Source organism: Cervus canadensis, chromosome 22, assembly GCF_019320065.1.
Source record: "Cervus canadensis isolate Bull #8, Minnesota chromosome 22, ASM1932006v1, whole genome shotgun sequence".
Lineage (NCBI taxonomy): Eukaryota > Metazoa > Chordata > Mammalia > Artiodactyla > Cervidae > Cervus > Cervus canadensis.
In genome coordinates, this window is record NC_057407.1 from 54,314,878 (window position 1) to 54,334,866 (window position 19,989).

General features: G+C 41.0%; 1 protein-coding gene and 2 long non-coding RNA genes across 9 annotated transcripts in view; 2 read left to right on the forward strand and 1 right to left on the reverse strand.

Moving 5' to 3' along the window:
- Window positions 1–4,408, forward strand: part of LOC122424544 — a 161,901-nt gene extending 157,493 nt beyond the window's left edge. The window contains exon 3 of the long non-coding RNA XR_006264468.1: window positions 4,286–4,408. This is a non-coding gene — a long non-coding RNA (uncharacterized LOC122424544). The remainder of the gene's footprint in view (window positions 1–4,285) is intronic.
- The window catches only part of RBMS3 (RNA binding motif single stranded interacting protein 3), a 1,027,957-nt gene continuing 1,008,460 nt past the window's right edge, over window positions 493–19,989 (reverse strand). For 4 of the 7 annotated variants that reach the window (XM_043442422.1, XM_043442434.1, XM_043442432.1 and 1 more), the window contains one exon: window positions 493–7,170. In XM_043442422.1, the coding sequence (XP_043298357.1) occupies window positions 7,164–7,170 (7 nt within the window). In that variant the 3' untranslated portion in view covers window positions 493–7,163. Of the gene's footprint in view, window positions 7,171–10,807; window positions 10,842–19,989 lie in introns of those variants that run through there. The other 3 variants (XM_043442426.1, XM_043442430.1, XM_043442425.1) reach the window with 1 other exon arrangement.
- On the forward strand, window positions 7,144–18,697 carry LOC122424545. Its single transcript, XR_006264469.1, has 3 exons — window positions 7,144–7,243; window positions 7,742–7,896; window positions 18,560–18,697. It is a non-coding gene; the product is annotated as an uncharacterized LOC122424545 (long non-coding RNA).

The following is a 19,989-nucleotide window of genomic DNA, read 5'->3' on the forward strand; positions in this document are numbered from 1 at the left end:
TCCCTCTGTTTCCAAGGATTTAAACAAAAAGATGGCCTTTTGATAGCTGAGAGACATTTTCATTAGTATTGAAAATGATGCCCCTTTATAAAAAAATCCAGAAATAATAAAACCCTGTGAGATTAAGTCTGAGATATATTACTTTTCACTTTACTAATTTTGGACTGCAGCTAAACGTTCTCTTTGTCAGCATCCCTTTAAAGAAAGCATTATTGGTAGATGATGGGCGTATGTTAGATTTAGAAGCTGATGATCTCTGAATTCTTATGCATAAAAATGAGAAAGAATGTATGAAGTCTCAGGGAGACCTAAGTGGTCCACACCCCCAAAACTCCTAAACAGGCTCCTTTGCATGAGCACAGTGGTCCCTCTTCTCTCACATTTTGTTACCAGGGAGGGTTCTTTTTTTTGATAAATTTTGTAGGAAGCCAATTAAATATAGACACTGTTCCTTCCACTAAGCTTGAAGAAAAACACAACAACCCTGCTTGGTTGATTTTATTTTCATTTTTTATTGAAAGCTTCATCAAAGAAAACAGAAGTTTAAACCTAACATCCACTGATCTACAGAAAGCTCAAGGAACGGGGAAAATGGTAGCTAATTTGACTGTGGTACAGATGAGAAAGTTAAAAATAAAACCAGAAACACTGTTCAATTACAGAATTTTCCATGACAGTCAAAGACAGCAGTACAAAATGCTCTTAAATAAAATCCAGAATTGAATGATGTTTCAGAAGTTCTATGACATCAGATATGGCCTGAAACAACAGTTTTAAAAGAAGCTGTGTCCCTTTTTCTTCCTTTTTAGAAACTGAGTATTTCATAGCAAGTACACTTTCACATATATATTTTTTAAATTAAGATTCCAATTACATTCTTCTTCTTTTTAAATAAATGGAAGCATTAATTCCCAGAATGGAGAAAAGTTTTTCAAGTATCTCTGTGAAATATTTTTCCTGTTTTTGAAACATGGAATAACTCCTGTTTCACAAATGAGGAAATCAGCTATTTTGGGGAGGAGGACAGAGCATCCTTCTTAATAAGATTAGAGGGTTAACAATACACAGCATAACACTGAATTACACTGTGGATACTGTTTAAATTTGAAATAATTTTTTTTTTTTTTACAAAATCCAACAGAATCTCAAGGTCATTCAGCCTTAATGTAGTAACACAAAGTCAAAAAATTATAAAACAATGCAATTTTTTGGTCAAAGATTTAAGATGGGGATAAAAGTGCATATTTAACCAAGAGCTATTACTATATTCCCCAAACTCAATTTTGAGTTGACCTGTTCTACTGGTTCAAATTTCAATAGTGAACAAAATCAAAACAGATTTCATTTGAGGAAAGCCAAATTCTTTGCTGTACTTTTTTCGTTTATGTTCTGCAAGCATATAGCCAACTTGCAGTTGTTTGCAGTGGATGGGAAAGGGACATTATGGATATTAAAAACTCACAGTATATAATGCACTGACATTTATTTTACCAATGATTTCAAACTGCTTCAATAAATCGATCCTTAACAAGAAACAAAATAGATTTGAATTTTATTTCCAAATGTTTTTTGTTTTCCATCCTCAGGGTGAAATTCTAATAGAAGGAAAGAGAAGTCTTTAGTTGAAAAGAGAAGATAAACAAGGTGCACAAAAGTAAATGATTAGCCCTTCAAAAACTGGGAGTGATTATGTTTCTGCAGGACCGGGGCTTAAGGGCAGTCACTAACTGGAGGGAATACAATGGATTGAAGTTGTAGACCCAGTGGCCTAGTGGTTCTTCCTGCGACTCCAAGACCCGCCTCACCCTGCTTCAGCTTTAGAACTGCCGCAGAGACAGTGCTATTCTAAAATCATTGTTTTCCCTCCCAGAAATACAAAGACATAAACATGGAGAAGCTATCCATCCTTTTTTTATGTGACAGTGAGCATATATGTTGGGGGTAAAAAAAACCAGAAATCACCAATCTGGGCTGAGCTTCCCTGCCTTACATCAAAAAAGACTGTTTGGGCCACTCAGGGATTTTGTTCCCAGCTTCTGTACTTCCCTGAACTCTCTGTATCCCACAAGGGACAGCCATGACCAAGAACACTTGGATTAAGGGACCAACTTCATGTTTCAGAGTATTTGGTAAGAAATGGTCAATTTGAGTTAGACTCGGCTGTCTTCCAATGCCATGGTAGGTGTCATTTGCAAGACAAATGGATTCATTACTGAAATCTCATTATTAATCTGTCATGGGAAGGGTGTCAACCCTGTCAGTCCCTTAAATTGGAATGAGGGGCTGTCAGTCCCAGCAAACTCAGAATTTTGAAACCTGCCAGTCATGTTTTTCAATTACATGAAAAACAAAATTCCATTCTTACTCTTTTACTGAGGACAAAGTAATAGAGATCAGGGTTCTATGACATGTTTAAATTTGACTATGAAGTGTGGTTCCTCCAATGTGCTGCATGTCTTTATATACCTATATAAATATCCTTTCATTTGATTTCATATCATATAAAAACGTTTATCACGGAAACCCTCTTAAAAATGTCTCCCTGCTTAGCAGCTCATCTTGCAGTGGTTCCTGCACTCAAATTAAGAATGAGACTGAATTGTCAAGTGTCTTTTCAGTCCTACTTAGAGCATCATCTGTCGAGACAGTCCCTTGAAACTTTTCCTCAAGCATAAAGAAGACTGCAAAGGTCCTCATAAGATCTCAGCTTTCATTAATGGGAATTGTAGGCCACTGTGAAAGACATCGGGGGTGTGTGTATGTGTGCATGCATGTGCGCACACGCTAAGTCGCTTCAGTCATGCTGACTCTGAGTGGCCCTATGGACTGTCACCTACCAGGGTCCTCTGTCCATGAGATTCTCTAGGCAGGAATCCTGGAGTGTGTTGCTGTGCCCTCCTCCAGGGGATCTTTGTAACCCAGGGATCAAACCTGTATCTCTTATGTCTACCTGCATTGGCAGGCAGGTTCTTTACCACTGGGGCTACCTGGGAAGCCCATATGCATAAAATAGACACCCCAATTACTCAAATAGAGTTAGAAAAACTAAGTACTTTTCTTATCCATAGATTGAAAATGATTATAAAAGTTTTTCAAGCAGTTAATGGATTCTGTAGGTTTGTGAACCTTCTATCTGGGATTCTCCTAGGGCTTTCCATCTCTGATATGGGCGCTTTTAACATCATGCAGTTCTTCATTAAGAGGGGGTGGAAGTGCGTTATATATGTTCTCAAATGCAGCAGATCTGTTAAGGTCACAGGAGAGTTGATTCAAGTGGTGAAGCATGGCACGACATTTGAGGGGTCGAAACTACCAGGGAAACAAACTAACCCTGACCAAACCACAGCTGGGTCAAAGGTTTTATTGTTGATAGCATAGAATGTAACTTGCAATATTTAAGACATGCCCGTGTTGAAGGACAGTCTTCCACCCTGCAAGTGTTACCTATGGTCCCTGATGACTTCAGAAGATGTGGTCCTGCTCTGAGGAGTTCCCAGTCACCGTGCAGACTTCCTTGGCAACACCTCCTCCTTATTAAAAGAATACCCGCTCTCCACTGACCGTGGACCAGAGTTTGGAGGAAATAATGTTTATCCTATTTGGATTGTGGTTTTACTTTGCTTACTGACACTTAAGCTAAGTCTTGGCAATTGCACATGAGAGGAAAAATTGAAAATCTGAGTAAATGCTTGAAGTATAGTGAAGCAGAATACTTTAAAAAATGATTGTAATCCTAAGTTGGGTTAAAATCTCCATGACCTGTACTGTTGATTAAATTAGGATTCTGATGGCAGTGTGTACTGAACACATGTTTTGGTTTGTTTTACTTTTCATACAATGTAATGCTGCCTACCTATTGATGTATTTATTTTTTTCCCAGGCTTGACTCTTAAAAATAATTTTTAGGTGATAAATTTTAGAGATGATATATGCAAATTTGAACATGTGCCACTTTTTCCTTCTTTTTGATTTAAAATAAGATATTATAGTATGGCATAATATAAAAAAAGTCCAAACATAAAGCACAGATGGACACATAAAATGGCAAGTCATTTTCTTTTGCCTGAAGTGGCTTAAAAAATTGAGATTACTGAAATTTTATAGTTGGAAAAAAATGTTGCTGAATGTATAAATAAAGCAGTAGTTTTGAATAGAAACAGGAAGTTACCTAGGCACATTCATCAGCCACATGGTAGCTACCTCTTAGCCTCATTGTTGATTATGGAAATGAGACTTTCTTAGTATCACATTACATTTTGATTGATTTTTTTTTTTTTTTTTACAGAAGACAAAGTATGTTGATTTCATATTCAAATGAATTATGCCCAGGATAATCCTTGTTTATACACAGAGTTCAGAGACTGAAAAAGAGAAGCAGAAAGCACAGTTCCTATCCAGGTTTGCTCATCCCCCTGTGACTCGGGGGCCCATTTCTCAAAGAGAAAATGCCATCCTTAAAATACACGAGAGGCTGAAGAATGGAACAAAACGAAACGTAAGTTTAGTATTCTCTCTAAAGCATGGGAAACCATAGGGATGGCTATCACCAGTTGGAATTTTTTTGTAGCACATGCTACACTGCCTTGGCTATATTTTTGCCTCTAATTGGACCACAAAGATATGGAATCACTCTCTAGATAAGAGCTTTCAATTCATGGGATTTTCAAATAAGAGAATTAGGTATATTTTAACACTAGACCTTTGTTTATAGATCAAACATAGTAGAATGTTGATGAATTTTATGAGTCAAACTCATTATTCATGTTGACGTAATGGGAATATGATTTACCTTTTAATATATTTGTTTTTAAATGCCTACCCTGTTTTCTTTTACAGTGCCTCTTCCTTCTGGACTAAGACAGGTTCCTGTGACTTTGTGAAAAGAGTTTCAACTATTGATTCTAATAAGCCATTAGAAAGCCATTCTAGTGCATGGTTCAATTAACAGAGTTCCACTGTCCTTCATTTCAGGTAGAACTGTACAGGTTGAACATAGATTTTATGAGTCAAATATGCAGAGGTGTTTGGTAAGTCAATTTAATTCATTTTAGACAAAGTTTTGCATCATTCTCAATGTAATATATATCTCCTTTGGCTTTAAAAATCGATCAAATCTAATTATTTGGGTTCTTATTCATATAAATCATACAATTTCTTGATTGTCAACTAGCATTAAAAGCTTACCTGAATTCCACTAATAGAATCCTCAATCTTAGTGGTCCTATTTGCCTCAGAGAGTTAAACTGAAATTAAAAAGTCGTCTTGTCTTTCTTCTGACAATACCAGGATATGAAAATACAATGAAATGAGGCAAAAAAAAAAAAAAAAAAAGATATCCCCTCCCCAACTGCAGAGTCAAGGTGGCTATTCATGGTAGATGATGACAAAGACTGAGGCAAGAAGACAAAATCTAGAGGTGCAGGAGTTTAGAAGGAAGGCTATTGTTACAAATACCGTGCAAGGCCTTTTCAGGAGACCACTCACCACTCAACAGAGCATCACTGAGGTTTTTCAACAAGTGATCTTTCAGACCAGTTCAGGAAGTATCTTGAGTCCAAAATTCACATAATGAAATTTCAACCTGTTAAACAAGTGTGTTAGCTCATTGGTGGCCATCGATACAGACGTCATGACTCAAGAGCACTAGGAGAGAACCAGAAAAGCACGTGGGACTTAAAGCCACTTGGCTCTATTGGTTGGGATCCAGAGCTCTTGGCGCTACTACTGCTGACCACAGGAACAAGCTTCTACTATCCACAAATATACATTTAAAACAAAAACAATGTTTTGTTTTTTTTTTTTGCAGTATGTAAAACACCAGTGGAAGGTAGTTTAAACAAACAAAGTAAGAACTGGTCCGGCCATGTAGGTCAAATAAAATTTTAAAAAAGAAAAGAGAAGAAAAGAAAAGCAACCTCTTATCTTCTGGACTGCAACAGGGTGCCACTTCATCTTTGGTATAAAACAGGCCATCCATAGGCTGAATTTGATCACAACTAGGAAAGACTACAGAAATTGTCAACAATTTCTCTATCTATTGCTTTTTTTGTTATTTTTTTTTTGTAGTTTTTTTCTTTTTTGCACTTTTTGACAATAAGCTCCTATCTACTTAAGTTTTTTTTTTTTTTAATGCTCTTAAGCTAGATTTTGCAATGTGACAAGCAAAGCTGACTAAAAAGTTTGTAAAGCTCATAAAAAAGACTGCAGATAAAAAGCACTAATGATTTTGCCAGCGATCACGCTTTGGAAATTAAAAAAATCTGCATTCTGCCCCCCAAACACGCATTATTTCTAATGCAGTTGTTTTTAAACCAACATTAATAACTTTACCTTAAAATGTTTTAGCCTTCTAGAACGATTCAACACTTAAGACAAAGTTCATGAGAAGTCCCAGCATTTCCCCAATTCTTGCAGTTGCCATGGTTTCTTTTATCATAAGCAAATTTTCTTCAAATGAAGAAAAACATTTTCTTTAAAACTGTACAGTTTTTTTTTTTTCCACCCTAAAAACTCATAGTCTTAAACTTCTGTACCGGTGAAAACCGGTACAATATTTCAATTCTTTCTTGGTTTTAACAAGACGTTGACAGCTTGCCTCGAGAGCCTTTGACGTCCTTAAAATTAAGGCAATTAAGATTCAAGATAAACCTTACCTAAATATTTCTAAGAAAAAAATAAAATAAAAAAAAAACCCAACCCACTAGATTTAAACAAGAAGGGAAAAAGAAAGAGTAGCTTAATTACTGAGGAAGACAATTTGTTTCCATTTCTGCTTGCCCACCTCTTGACATCAGATTTCCTGTTTTAAAAAAAAAAAATCAATCTATCTACACCTTCAGATAAATTCTGAATTCAATTGTTCTTCCACATGAATGTCAACCTTCCATGTTTTGCTTTATCTGTTTGTAGTAGTTGTCCTCTTCTGGGATTGTTTTCTTTAATTAAAAAAATGATGCAAAAATAAACTGTCAGACCACATGAAGGAACCATTTGCACAGCACGTAAAAACACGTTGTTTTCATTGGGTAAAGTAGAAAATTAAAAAAACAAACAAACAAACAAAACAGCATTCCACCGCCTGTGCAAAACTGGAAGCCAACTTCTTGTTTAATGAAGTTTCTTCATTCAAGGCAGAGTTTCAGACGGACATTCTTCAGTCTTGTTTATGGTCTGTGAAAACAATGGAGGAGGAGTGGTCATTACACCAAAGCAACTCTGAAATCCCCTTCTGTGACCTTTTCCGGTGAGCGTTCTTTAAAAGCTACCAAGCTCTCTCAATGGAATAGTCATCAAGGAAGTTGTCAGGACACACTGGGCTTAGAAGCATGTCAAATTCTGCCCCTTTCATACTAATATGTGTTTGCAGCTTGTTCATATTAAATATCTTGGCCAATAGATCAAGAATATCTCTTAACTGCAAAGTTTTAAATATACAAATATATCTAGACAGGTGATATTTCCTATGTTCATGGAATGTATTCTTCAATATGTGGCTTATGTTTTAGCTCCCTAAGAGATCCCTTGAGTAATTCTGTCCTTCCAGAACTCTGATGAGATCCATCACAAACTCAGGCAATATATCTATGACTCCCTGTTATATATCCAGGATACAGAATTTTTTTTCAATTGACGTGTGGTTGGTTTACAATGTAGTGTTAATTTCTGCTGTCCAGCAAAGTGATTCAGTTATATATGAATGTATACATTTTAAAATATTCTTTCACATTATGGTTTATCACAGGATACTGAATACAGCTCCCTGTGCTATCCAGTAGTAACTTGTCGTGTATCCAGTCCCATGAATAAGAGCTTACATCAGCAGCAGTGTATTGTGTGTTATCAAACAGAGCTCACCAAGTGTATCCACACGAGCCGAAGGCTTATTACTGAAGACAGGTAAGAGAGCAGTGAAGCTTTGTTCACGCTCCAGTTTCTTCTCTTCTTCCTTGCTCCTCTATCTCAACAAGGTGTTGAAATCTTGAGAGGAGGAACTCTATTTTACTTCTGTGTTTTACTCTGCAGGAGGCTGGGAGACTGATATGCACATCATAGGTGTTTAAATAGACAAATGCCATTTCGCCAGCCCAGCTCACATAATGCTTTCTGCTTCTGCCCCATCTATATGGCAGGGCTGAGCTAACAGTGGGTTGATCTTTACTCCTATCTCTCCCACCCACAGGTGAGAATTTGGTTCAAGAATTTCAGGGGTATCGTTTACAAATAAAGATTCTTCAGAACTTTCTTTAGGTCCTGTTTCATGAAAGCGCCTTCCCTCGGTGCTCTGTGGGTTCTTCTGATGCCCAGTTGCTTGCTTTGATGAAGAAAGCTCAGAGTTGCTGTGTAGCGGTGTCCAGGTGTTTTGCCGCACAGGATGCAGGGATGCAGGAGAACCTCGGGGCTAATTCCAGCCCACAGTCTGTTCCCCAAGCTGTGCACTCCGGAGCAGGGCTGCATTTGCCCTGAGCATGTGGCCCTTACTCAAATTCACAAAAAGCCCTCAATGATGCTTTGAACTAGATGAGACTTAGCCTGGGATGACCCAGAGGGCTTCTTTTTCTAGTCTGCCAAAAGCCCTCATATGACTCAGCTGTGGCTGTTAGAAACCTGCCTAACTTGTTCCTAGAATCATATAAGGAAAGCAGCTTGTTGATAGATTATTTCCACTGTTAACCAGAGTTTAAGTCTCTAGAAGTACATTTATTTTTCTGTGTTATGAAAGAAAGTGGCATTTCTTTTTAGAATGAAAGCCATCAAAATTGTCATAATAGCAGCAACAGTAAGGGAAATTTCCGTCGTCATCCTGGGAACCATGGGAACCATGGAGTTTATTTGATCTCTCTATATATACCTTTGCAAAGTATATTCTCATTCCATTTACTTCTAAAACTCTGTCTTGTTATGGGAACCACACTTGGTGTGTGTTTTTGTGTTTGCTTTTAGGTCTATTTTTTGTTCTCATCTCCATCTTCCGCCCTGGTATCACTGCGCATTGAGCAGGAAATGCCTAACACGGTGAGAGTCCGCATCAGACCTGTTCAGGGAGCGCTTTCAGTCAGCGGGCTGCATGGCGCAGAACCCCTCACTGCGCGTGTGTCTGGTGGGCTGCCCTCCAGGCGTCCCTGTGTGTGTGAGTGAGGCTGCAGCTTCCTTCCTTCTTTGTTATTGGAGGATAATGGCTTTACAATGTTATGCTAATTTCTGCTATACAGAAGAGTGACTCAGCTGTGTGTGTACATACATCCCCTCCCTCCGGGGCCCCTCCCACCACCTCCACCCCAGCCTCGGGGTCATCACAGAGCCCTGAGCTGAGCTCCCCGTGCTTACAGCAGCTTCCCACGAGCTGTCTCTTTTATACACTGTAGTGTGTATGTATCAGTGCTACTCTCTCAATTCGCCTTCCCCTCTCCTTCCTTTCCCCGCTCTGTCCGCAAATCCATTATCTTCATCTTCGTCTCTATTTCTGCCCCACAAATAGGTTCATTAGTACCGTTTTTCTCGATTCCATACATGCGTGCTAAATCACTTCAGTTGTGTCTGACTCTGTGTGACCCTACAGACTGTAGTCTGCCAGGGTTATCCTCTGTCCATGGGATTCTTCAGGCAAGAAAACGGAACTGGGATACCAAGCCCTCTTCCAGGGGATCTTCCTGACCCAGGGATCGCACCGGCACTTCCTGCGTTGGAGCCAGATGCTTACCGCTGAGTCACAGGGGAAGCACCTCTAGATCCCACATATACACGTTCAGTCCCGTCCCTCAGGCGTGTCCGGCTCTGCGACCCCATGGACCGCAGCACGCCAGGCTTCCTTGTCCATCACCAACTCCCGGAGTTTGCTTAAACTCATGTCCATTGAGTCAGTGATGCCATCCAACCATCTCATCCTCTGTCGTCCCCTTCTCCTGCCTTCAATCTTTCCCAGCATCAGGGTCTTTTCCAATGAGTCAGTTCTTCACATCAGGTGACCAAAGTATTGGAGCTTCAGCTTCAGCATCAGTCCTTCGATCTCTTTTAGGATGGACTGGTTTGATCTCCTTGCAGTCCAAGGGACTCTCAAGAGTCTTGTACATATACACGTTAATATATGATATTCTTTTCTTCCTGACTTACTTCACTCTGTATGACAGACTCTAGGTTCATTCACGTCAGTACAACTGACTCAATTTTCTTCCTCTTTATGGCTGATTAATATTCTATTGTATATATGTATCATTAATCCTCTTTATCTATTCATGGACATCTAGGTTGCTTCTGTGTCTTGGCTGTTGTAAATAGTGCTGCAATGAATATTGGGGGTGCATGTATCTTTTTGAGTTGTGGTTTTCTCTGGGTATATGCCCAGGAGTGGGATTGTTGGGTCATATTGGAGCTACTTTCAAGTTTTATAACCTTACACAAATGCTTCCAATAGCCTCCTCCCATCACTTGCTTCATCCTTCAAGTGGTCTTGTTGCTACATGAAAACAAATGAGAGGAAATAAATGGTTGTACTTTACATCTCCATGGTGGCTTGCTGAAGTCTGAATGGAAGACTATTTAATAGTCTGTTGCTATTTAATAGAACTAAATTCACTCCTGGGCTCCCCTGGTAGCTCAGCTGGTGAAGAATCTGCCTGCGATGTACTTTCTCTTTCCTGGAGTTGCGGTGGAGAGGGTGGTCAAAAGCGGTGCTGAGAGAAACACTGCTCTAACCTTAGTTCTGTGTTTGTTAAATTGTAGCTGTCTTCAAAGCTATTAATATACTAACGGACATGACCCCCTACAGGGCCAATGGATACTTACTTCCTGAAAGACTGCAGTATGTTCTGGTCTCCTTTGGAATGCTTTAAAAAATTATTAAAAAACTGTAAGAGAATTTTTTTGGTCAGTATAATTATTTTGATACTAATGTAAAAGATCACATGTTTTCAAAAACATTTTTTTTCCTATTGATGCCTTTCTTCGTTGATAACCTAACTGCATGTTTAGTTTACTAAGGGTAATCAGGTAGTGGGAGAATAGTGTGGATCACAGAATTCGTCTTTTCACGTGAAAATCTGTGAAGTTAATCTGTCAGGAATGACGTTGGTGAATATGGCATGATTAGATCATTTTAAGGCTTCTTCTAGCCTAAAAGTCTACAATTCTAAGATGATGATTTACTAGTTTTTACTACCTTTTAATGTATTCACTCTGCTTTTTGGGGGGAAGCGGGGGTGGGGAGGATGGAAGATGAGAGCATTCAGACTGACTCTGTGATCTTAAAGTGTGGTCAGTCTCCCTACCTTCACACGGACCTTAGAAAGCTTCTGTCTCAACCCTAGTATTGCTAGGGCTTTGTAATTTTTCAAGTCTTCTCTAAAAGAACTGTCATAACACCAATTGTCTATACATGGTCGGTAGAGTAATCAGCAAATTATATGCCCTTGATTACTATCCACACATGTCTGTTAAGATTGTGACTAATGATACATTTTATTTGTGTTTTCATAATGCTCTCAGTCACACATATTCCTCTTTTTACAGTGCAACTTATTTTAATTTTTAAATAGTCTCACTATCCAACTTAAAATGTTCTTGCTCCTGATCAAAGCCTTAACATTTTGGAGGCCTTCTGTTTTTTATGAATGCCAGTGCATGACACAAGCGCTATGTAAACGTGCACTTTCACACTTCATTAGGACAAGGAAGGTAGACAGGAGTGAGGTTGCGCTGTGCTGTGCTTAGGACCTCAGTCGTGTCTGATTCTTTGCAGCCCCATGGGCTGTAGCCTGCCAGGCTCCTCTGTCCATGGGATTCTCCAGGCACGAATACTGGAATTGGGAGGCATTCCCTTCTCCAGGGGATCTTCCTGACCCAGGGATCAAACCCACATCTCTTAACGTCCCCTGCATTGTTAGGCGGGTTCTTTACAGTCTGAGTTACCAGAAGCCCACACCCCAAATTCAGGGAAGGGGGGTCAGTCTTCCCTCAGCTATGAGACCTGCCTTATATTTTCTGAAGAACACTGATGTAATCTCTCACTTTAAAGATTTAAGGGAGGCCCCTTGAATAAAAATTGGTAAATGGAAAAGATGGAATTTTAAGGACTTCTGATTTTGTATATTAGAATATAGCTTTGCTTGCAGACTCATACTTTTCAAGTCCTAGTTTTTTAAAAAAATTTTCTAAGTACACAAAGAAGAAGAAAAACTGGGAAAAACTGAGCAGAAACTGGAATTTCCAAAGAACATCCAAAAGAAAGCACAGGTATCATTTTCCTGGTTTGGGTAAAGAGTAACCAGCCTCTTGCATTACTATCCCCTTTGAACAATAAGAGAAAACAAAAACAAAAACAAAAATGGGACAACAAAATAGGAGGTAATGTTTTTTTAGCTTGAAAAGTGGAATTTGGAATATTAAAATTCTGCTGACCCATGATTCCAAATATAACCTTTTTGTTCACATGCACATTATTAACATTTCTCAAACTTTTGTCCTATAACCTTCTGTTGTGTTGTCTGTAGTTTTTTTTTTAAACTTTTTATTGGAGTATAGTTGATTTATACTTGTTAGTTGCAGGTGTACAACAAAGTCAATCGGTTATATGTAAACATATGCTCACTCTTTTTCAGATTCTTTTCCCATATATGCCATTAGAGAGTACTGAGTAGATTTTCCTGTGCTCCAGTAGGGTCCCTATTAATTATCTTATATGCAATAGTGTGTATATGTTGATCCCAATCTCCCAATTTATCCCTCCTCCTCTAACCCCCTTGTAACCATAGGTTTCTTTTCTACATATGTGACTCTATTTCTATTTAGTTAATGTGTACCATTTTTAAGATTCCACAAATAAGTGATATAAAATATTTGTCTTTCTCAGTCTGACTTTACTCAGTAAGACAATCTCTAGGTCCATGCATGCAGCTGCAAAAGGATTTATTTCATTCATTTTTTGGCTGAGTAATATTATTGTCTATATGAACCACATCTCCTTTATCCTCTTTTCTGTCAATGAATGTTGAGGTTGCTTTGATGTCTTGGCTATTGTAAATAGTGCAACAATGAATATTGGGTTGCTTGTATCTTTTTGAAATATGGTTTTTGCAAGACATATGCCCATAAGTGGGATTCCGGATCATATGGCAACTTTTAGTTTCTTTTGAGGAACCTCTGTACTGTTTTCCATAGTGGTTGTACCTATTTACATTCCCACCAGCAGTGTAGGAGGGCTCTCTTTTCTCCATAACCTCTCCAGCATTTGTTTGTAGTTTTTTGATGATGGTCTTTCTGATTAGGGGGAGGTGATATCTCATTGTAGTTTTGATTCACATCTTTCTGATAGTGATGTTAAGTATGTTTTCATGTGCTTTCTAGCCATCTGTTTATCTTTTCTGAAGAAATTTTATTTTTCAGGTCTTCTGCCCATTTTTTGATTGGTTTGTTTGCTTTTTTGATATTGAGCTCCATGAGGTGTTTGTATATTTTGGAGATTAACCCCTTGTCAGCTGCTTCATTTGGAAAGATTTTATCCCATTCTGTGGATTATCTTTTCATTTTGCTTATGGTTTCCTTTGCTATACAAAGCTTTTAAGTTTAATTAATTATTTTAAAATTATTTCTGTTTATATTTTCATTACTCTAGGAGGTCGATCAAAAAAGATATTGCTGAAATGTACGTCAGAGAGTGTTTTTCCTGTTTTCCTCTAAGAGTTTCATACTGTCTAGCCTTACATTTAGGTCTTAATCTATTTTTAGTTTATTTTTGGCATAGAGAGTGTTCTAATTTCATTCTTTTACATGTAATTGCCCAGTTTTCCCAGCACCAGTTACTGAAGAGACTGTCTTTTCTCAATTGTGTGTTTCTTGCCTCCTTTATCACAGATTAGTTGATCATAGGTATGTGGATTTATCTTGACTTGCTCTCCTGTTCCATTCATCTATATTTCTATTTTTGCCCCACTACCATACTATTTTGATGACCGTAGCTTTATAGTATCATCTGAAGTCTGGGAGACTGTTCCTTCTGGCTCCATTTTTCTTCTTCAACATTGTCTTGGCTCTTTGGGTCTTTTGTCTTCATTCAAATTTTGACTTTTTGTTTGTTTGTTTGTTCTGTTCTTCTGAAAAAAAAATGCCATAGGTATTGCATGGAATCTATAGATTGTTTTGAGTAGTATAATCACTTCACAATATTGATTTTCCAATCCAAGAATATAGTATATCTTTTCATCTGTGTCATCTTTGATTTCTTTCAGCAGCATCTTATGGTTTTATGAGAATAGGTTAATACCATCCAGCCATCTCATCCTCTGTTGTCCTCTTCTCCTCCTGCTCTCAATCTTTCCCCAGCATCAGGGTCTTTTCAAATGAGTCAGCTCTTCGCATCAGGTGGCCAAAGGATTGGAGTTTCAGCTTCAGCATCAGTCCTTCCAATGAACACTCAGGACTGATCTCCTTTAGAATGGACTGGTTGGATCTCCTTGCAGTCCAAGGGACTCTCAAGAGTCTTCTCCACCACCACAGTTCAAAAGCATCAATTCTTTGGCACTCAGCTTTCTTTATAGTCCAACTCTCACATCCATACACGATTACTGGAAAAACCATAGCCTTGACTAGATGGAGCTTTGTTGGCAAAGTAATGTCTCTGCATTTTAATATGCTGTCTAGGTTGGTCATAACTTTCCTTCCAAGCAGTAAGCGTCTTTTGGTTTCATGGCTGCAGTCACCATCTGCAGTGATTTTGAAGCCCCCCAAAATAAAGTCAGCCACTGTTTCCCCATCTGTTTGCCATGAAGTGATGGGGCCGGATGCCATGACCCTAGTTTTCTGAATGTTGAGCTTTAAGCCAACTTTTTCACTCTCCTCTTTCACTTTCATCAAGAGGCTCTGTAGTTCTTTGTTTTCTTCCATAAGGGTGGTGTCATCTGCATATCTGAGGTTATTGATATTTCTCCTAGCAATCTTGATTCCAGCTTGTGCTTCATCCAACCCAGCATTTCTCCTGATGTACTCTGCATATAAGTTAAATAAGCAGGGTGACAATATACAGGCTTGACGTACTCCTTTTCCTATTTGGAACCAGTCTGTTGTTCCATGTCCAGTTCTAACTGTTGCTTCCTGATCTGCATACAGGTTTCTCAAGAGGCAGGTCAGGTGGTCTGGTATTCCCATCTCTTTCAGATACTTTCAGATACTCTTTCTATACTTCTATGTACAGTAGCATGTCATCTGCAGACAGTGACAGTTTTACTTCTTTTCCAATTTGGATTCCTTTTATTTCCTTTTCTTCTCTGATAGCCATGACTAGAACTTCCAAAAGTATGTTTAACAAAGGTGGCAAGGATGGACATCCTTGTCTTTTCTTGCTCCTTGTCTTAGAGGAAATAGTTTTTCACCATTGAGAATGATGTTAGCTGTGGGTTTGTCATATATGGCCTTTATTATGTTGAGGTAGGTTCCCTCTATAGTCACTTTCTAGAGAGTTCTTCATCATAAATGGGTGTTGAACTTCTTCAAAATCTTTTTCTAGATCTATTGATGGCCATGCAGCTTTTATTCTTCATTTTGTTAATGTGGTGTATCACAGTAATTGATTTGAATATATTGAAGAATCTTTGCATACCTGAGATAAATCCCACTTGACCAGGCTGTATGATCCCTTTACTGTGTTGTTGAATTTTGTTTGCTAGTATTTTCTTGAGGATTTTAATGTCTATGTTTAGCCGTGATATTGGCCTATAATTTTCTTTTTTGTGGTATCTTTATCTTGTTTTGTTAGGGTGATGGTAGCCTCATAGAATGAGGTTGGGAGTGCTTCTTCCTCTGTGATATTTTTGGAAGATTTTCAGATGGGTCAGGGTTAACTCTTCTATAAATGTTTGATAGAACTTTCCTGTGAAGCTGTCTGATTCTGGATTTTTGTTTGTTGGGAATTTTTAAATCACAGTTTCAATTTCACTGCTTACGATTGGTCTGTTCATGTTTTCTATTTCTTCCTGTGCAGTACTGGAAGAATTTGTCCATTTACTCTATCTAGGTTGTCCATTTTATTGATGTATAGTTGCATGGTCTCCAGTGATGGGGGCTGCTGTGTTCCACCCTTGCTGACTGATCGTCCTGAGGTGTCCCAGCTCTGGAGCCTACAGGTTGCTGGAGGGGCCAGGTCTTGATGAGAACATGGTGACCTTCAGAAGGGATCATGCCGGTGAGAACGCCCCAGAACTACTGCTGCCGTAGTCTTTGCCCCACAGTGAGCCTGGATGCTCCCCGCTTCCTCAGGAGCCCCTTCAGCACCAGCAGGCGGGCCTGGCCTGGGCTCCTAAGAGGCCGCGGCTTCTTTTCCTGGGTCTCGGTGCACACAGGGCCTGGCGTACAGCCTCCGAGAGCGGGGTTTCTGTTGTCCCCAGTCCTGTGGGATTGCCAGGATCAGACGCCACTGGCTTTCAACACCAGGTTCTCTGGGGGCTTCTCCTCCTGTTGCCGGATCCCCGGGCTGGGGAATCTGACATGGGGCTCAGAACTTTCACTACGGTGGGAAAACTTCTGTGGTATAATTGTTTTCCAGTTTGTGGGTCACTCACGCCATAGGTGTGGTATTTGATGTTATCCTGATTGTGCCCGCATTTCCATCCTTTTGTGCTGCTCCTTTGTCTTTGGAGGTAGAATGTCGTTTTTTGATAGGCTCCCGCATTTCTTGGATGATGGCTGTTCAGCAGTCAGCTGTGATTCTGGTGTTTCCATAAGAAAAAGGGAGCTCATGTCCTTCTACTCTGTCACCTTGTCTCCATCTCCTATTTTTTGTTTTTCAAATTTAAAGTCTGTGTGAATCACATCAAACAATATGGTGATCTCTGGCATCTGGTCCAAGCATGCTGGGTTTTTTTCAGTCCGCTGAGTGAGCTAATATGTGAGGAGGGAGCAGAGACTGTCTCTGCAGGAGCACCATGAGAGACACCAGTGCGGGATGAGAGACGCCGTGCGGGCAGGGCACCTCTCAGGGCTTGGGGAGGATGGGAAACCGGCTTCGGGTGTTTCAAGGCACAGTGAGGAAATGAATGAGTGAAGACCCTCCTTGTTAACAGTTTCAAGGAGAAGGAAACGGCAAGTCAATCCAGTATCCTTGCCTGGAAAATCCCATGGACAGAGGAGCCTGCTGGGCTGCAGTCCATGGGATGGCAAAGAGTCGGGCACGACTGAGTCTCACACACACACACACACACTTGTTAACAGTTTGATGATGTCTGGGTAAATGAAAACAACACCTTTATTTATCTGATCAACAGTTCTTGACTGAGTGCCTACTATGTGAAAGGCAGTATTCCTGATGCTAAGGAAAGAACTATGGAAGAAGCAGATGCCTCCCCCATCCTCTTGGAATTTATCTCCTACTAGGAGTAGACTCACAATCAATGGATCAATTAGCAAACCATCAAAAAGAAAAAGAATCTCAAAGTAGAATATTTAAAAAAATATTCTGTGATAGAAAGTGGCTGGATAAATACCTAAAATTTGGTATCAGGGAAGGTCTCTCATACAGGCCTGCATGTGAAAGACAATCACAAGCTAACCTAGGAGAGTCTTAGAGGAAAAGCATTCTAGGTAGAGGAAACAGGAAGTTCAAAAATCTGGAGATGGGAACCTGAAGCAGGAGTCATTTAATATCAATCAAATTCCATCCTTCCTTTTCTTCAAACTCTCCAGAGGTTTTGTAGCTCTCTTAGAATAAAACTGAGAACTCTTGATCTACACAAAGCTACATGTCCAAGGCCCAAAGGCATATGAAAGTTGGCCTGGTGGACTTTATCTCCTATAATTCATCCAGTTACATCACCAGGCTCCAGCCTCACTTACAATGTAAACTCTTGAGGGCAGGGGTATGGTGTCAGAGCATAAAATCTGGCATGCTGTGTGATACTGAGGGTGAAACTGGGTCTAGGATGGAGGTGGGTGGGGAGACTTGCTAGAATTCCTCAGAGGGAGATATCCAGTGTCTCTGGATTGGGCAGGGACACCCCCCCCCAAACTCCTGTCCTATCACCCAGTGATCATGAAAAGTGGGGGCAGCTAAAGCAGGGAGAAGAGGTTCTGGACAGTCACAAGGAGCATGGGGGGTCTGCCTGCTGACCATTTTTAAGAGGTGGGACTTCATTTTCCCTATAGAGAAATCTGCTTTATGACAGTCTTGTTTTGAGAGTAAGCCAAAGCAGCATCCCTAACGCACAGGCTGCAAGTTTCCCTGCATCCTTACTCCATCTTTCCTGGGTTGAGTGGAGAGCATCCGTAAAGTACCATAGCCAATTCATGTTATCTTGGATATTCTGAATCTCACAAATGGAGCTCATTTCCAGTTTCATTATGCTAATTAACATGGCACTGCTTTCATCAGGCAACTCATTTCTAACAGTCATTATGCTAATTGAGATATGGGTAGTTTAAAATACTTGTACAAACCTCTGGCCTTTCTCATTAAATGAGAGCTGACCTCCTGTGGGGTGTGAAATTCTGATTAGGGTGGCTGAGTGCCCCTGAAAAGTAGCTTAACCCATCGCACATATATTTCACACCGTAATGTCTAAAGATATTTTAAATTAAATTACAGGGGGAGTCAAGATGGCGGAGGATTAGGAGGATGTGGAGTACAACTTTCCTCAGCTCATCAAGAATACATCTCCAAATGGGAGAAGTCTCGCAGAGCACCTGCTGAACGCTAGCAGAAGACCTCAGACACTGAGTCAGGGCAAGGAAGATGCCTGCGTGCCTCGGTGGGGAACTGCAGGCAGGAGAGGCTCCCGCATCTGGGATGCCCTCCCGCTGGTGGGGAGATGCGCTGGGACAGAGGGGCGCTTCGGGGCTTGGAGGAGAGCGCAGCAGCCAGGCTGTGGCAGGCAGGACGGAGTGAGACTTGCGCAGACGGTCTGTGCCACAGCGCTGCACGCCCCAGCCTCAGACACTGTCTGCTGGTGCAGACGAGGGCTGGCACTGCGGGGTTTAGAAAGAGACCTGCAGAGGGAACAGCTGTAGGCTGCGGGGAAAGAGCTGCGGGGAGGAGAGTGAGGAAGCCACGACCCCGAATGCTCACAGAGGAAGACCGCACAGCCACAGACGTGAAGCAGCATTGCTGAAGCGCAAACAGCAGGGCCACCAATGCAGCCTCTGTCCCCACGTGCTGCCCCCTGCCTCCCTAGGGCACCGGAAGGGCTCCAGCCGGGGCAGGCTCTGGGGCGGCTTTGGGACCACAGGCCTGTGGGTGGGGCGCAGGCAGAGCGGGGGCTGAAACCCCAGATGAGCTCCAGGAACAGTGCAGTGAAGGCGAGCTGAAGTCTCCCTTCATGGCCGCATGGACCCTGCTGCCAACTGTAAATTCCGCTCCTGAGGAACATCTGAGCAGACGGTGAGTGTCTCTGTAGCAGAGCTGGGCCTGGCTTTTGCAGCTGTGGACTCTGTGGGCACACTGCACGTGGGAGTTGGGCCAGAGTCTGAGCTGCCTCCACACACCCACGGCAGGTCCAGATCCACTATTCCTGCAGTCCTGGGACCTGACTTCTATTATCTACACTGGTGGCCTGGTGAAAAACAATGCCTGAGAGGCCCCCTGGGCAGACTGCCTTCATACACATGGATAACGTAGGGCTGAGAGTCGAGCAGACGACAGGATCGTCTGAGAGCTCACACAGGTGACACCCACATGTGAACGGCTTCAGAGGAGGAATACGCAGTGCTTTCTTCCCAAGTGTCGGGGGAGCTCCAGTCCTGCCTGCCTCGTACTGAGATCAGAAACACAGCTAAGAAACAGATCTTGGGGCCTCTGCTCCAACAACAAGGAAGCAGACCCTGCCCCTGAACACAGGGAAGGGAAAGCAAGCAACCACAGTGAAAGGGTAAGCTCTGCTCAGCATCTGGTGCAGGCGCTGGGCACCACGTCAGTCACACCTCCTATCAGAGGGGATGGCGGCCAGCATACCCTGAGCAAAGAGGCAGCAGATGTCCAAACTAAAAATAGCACTTGCACCAAAAAATAGTAAACCCACG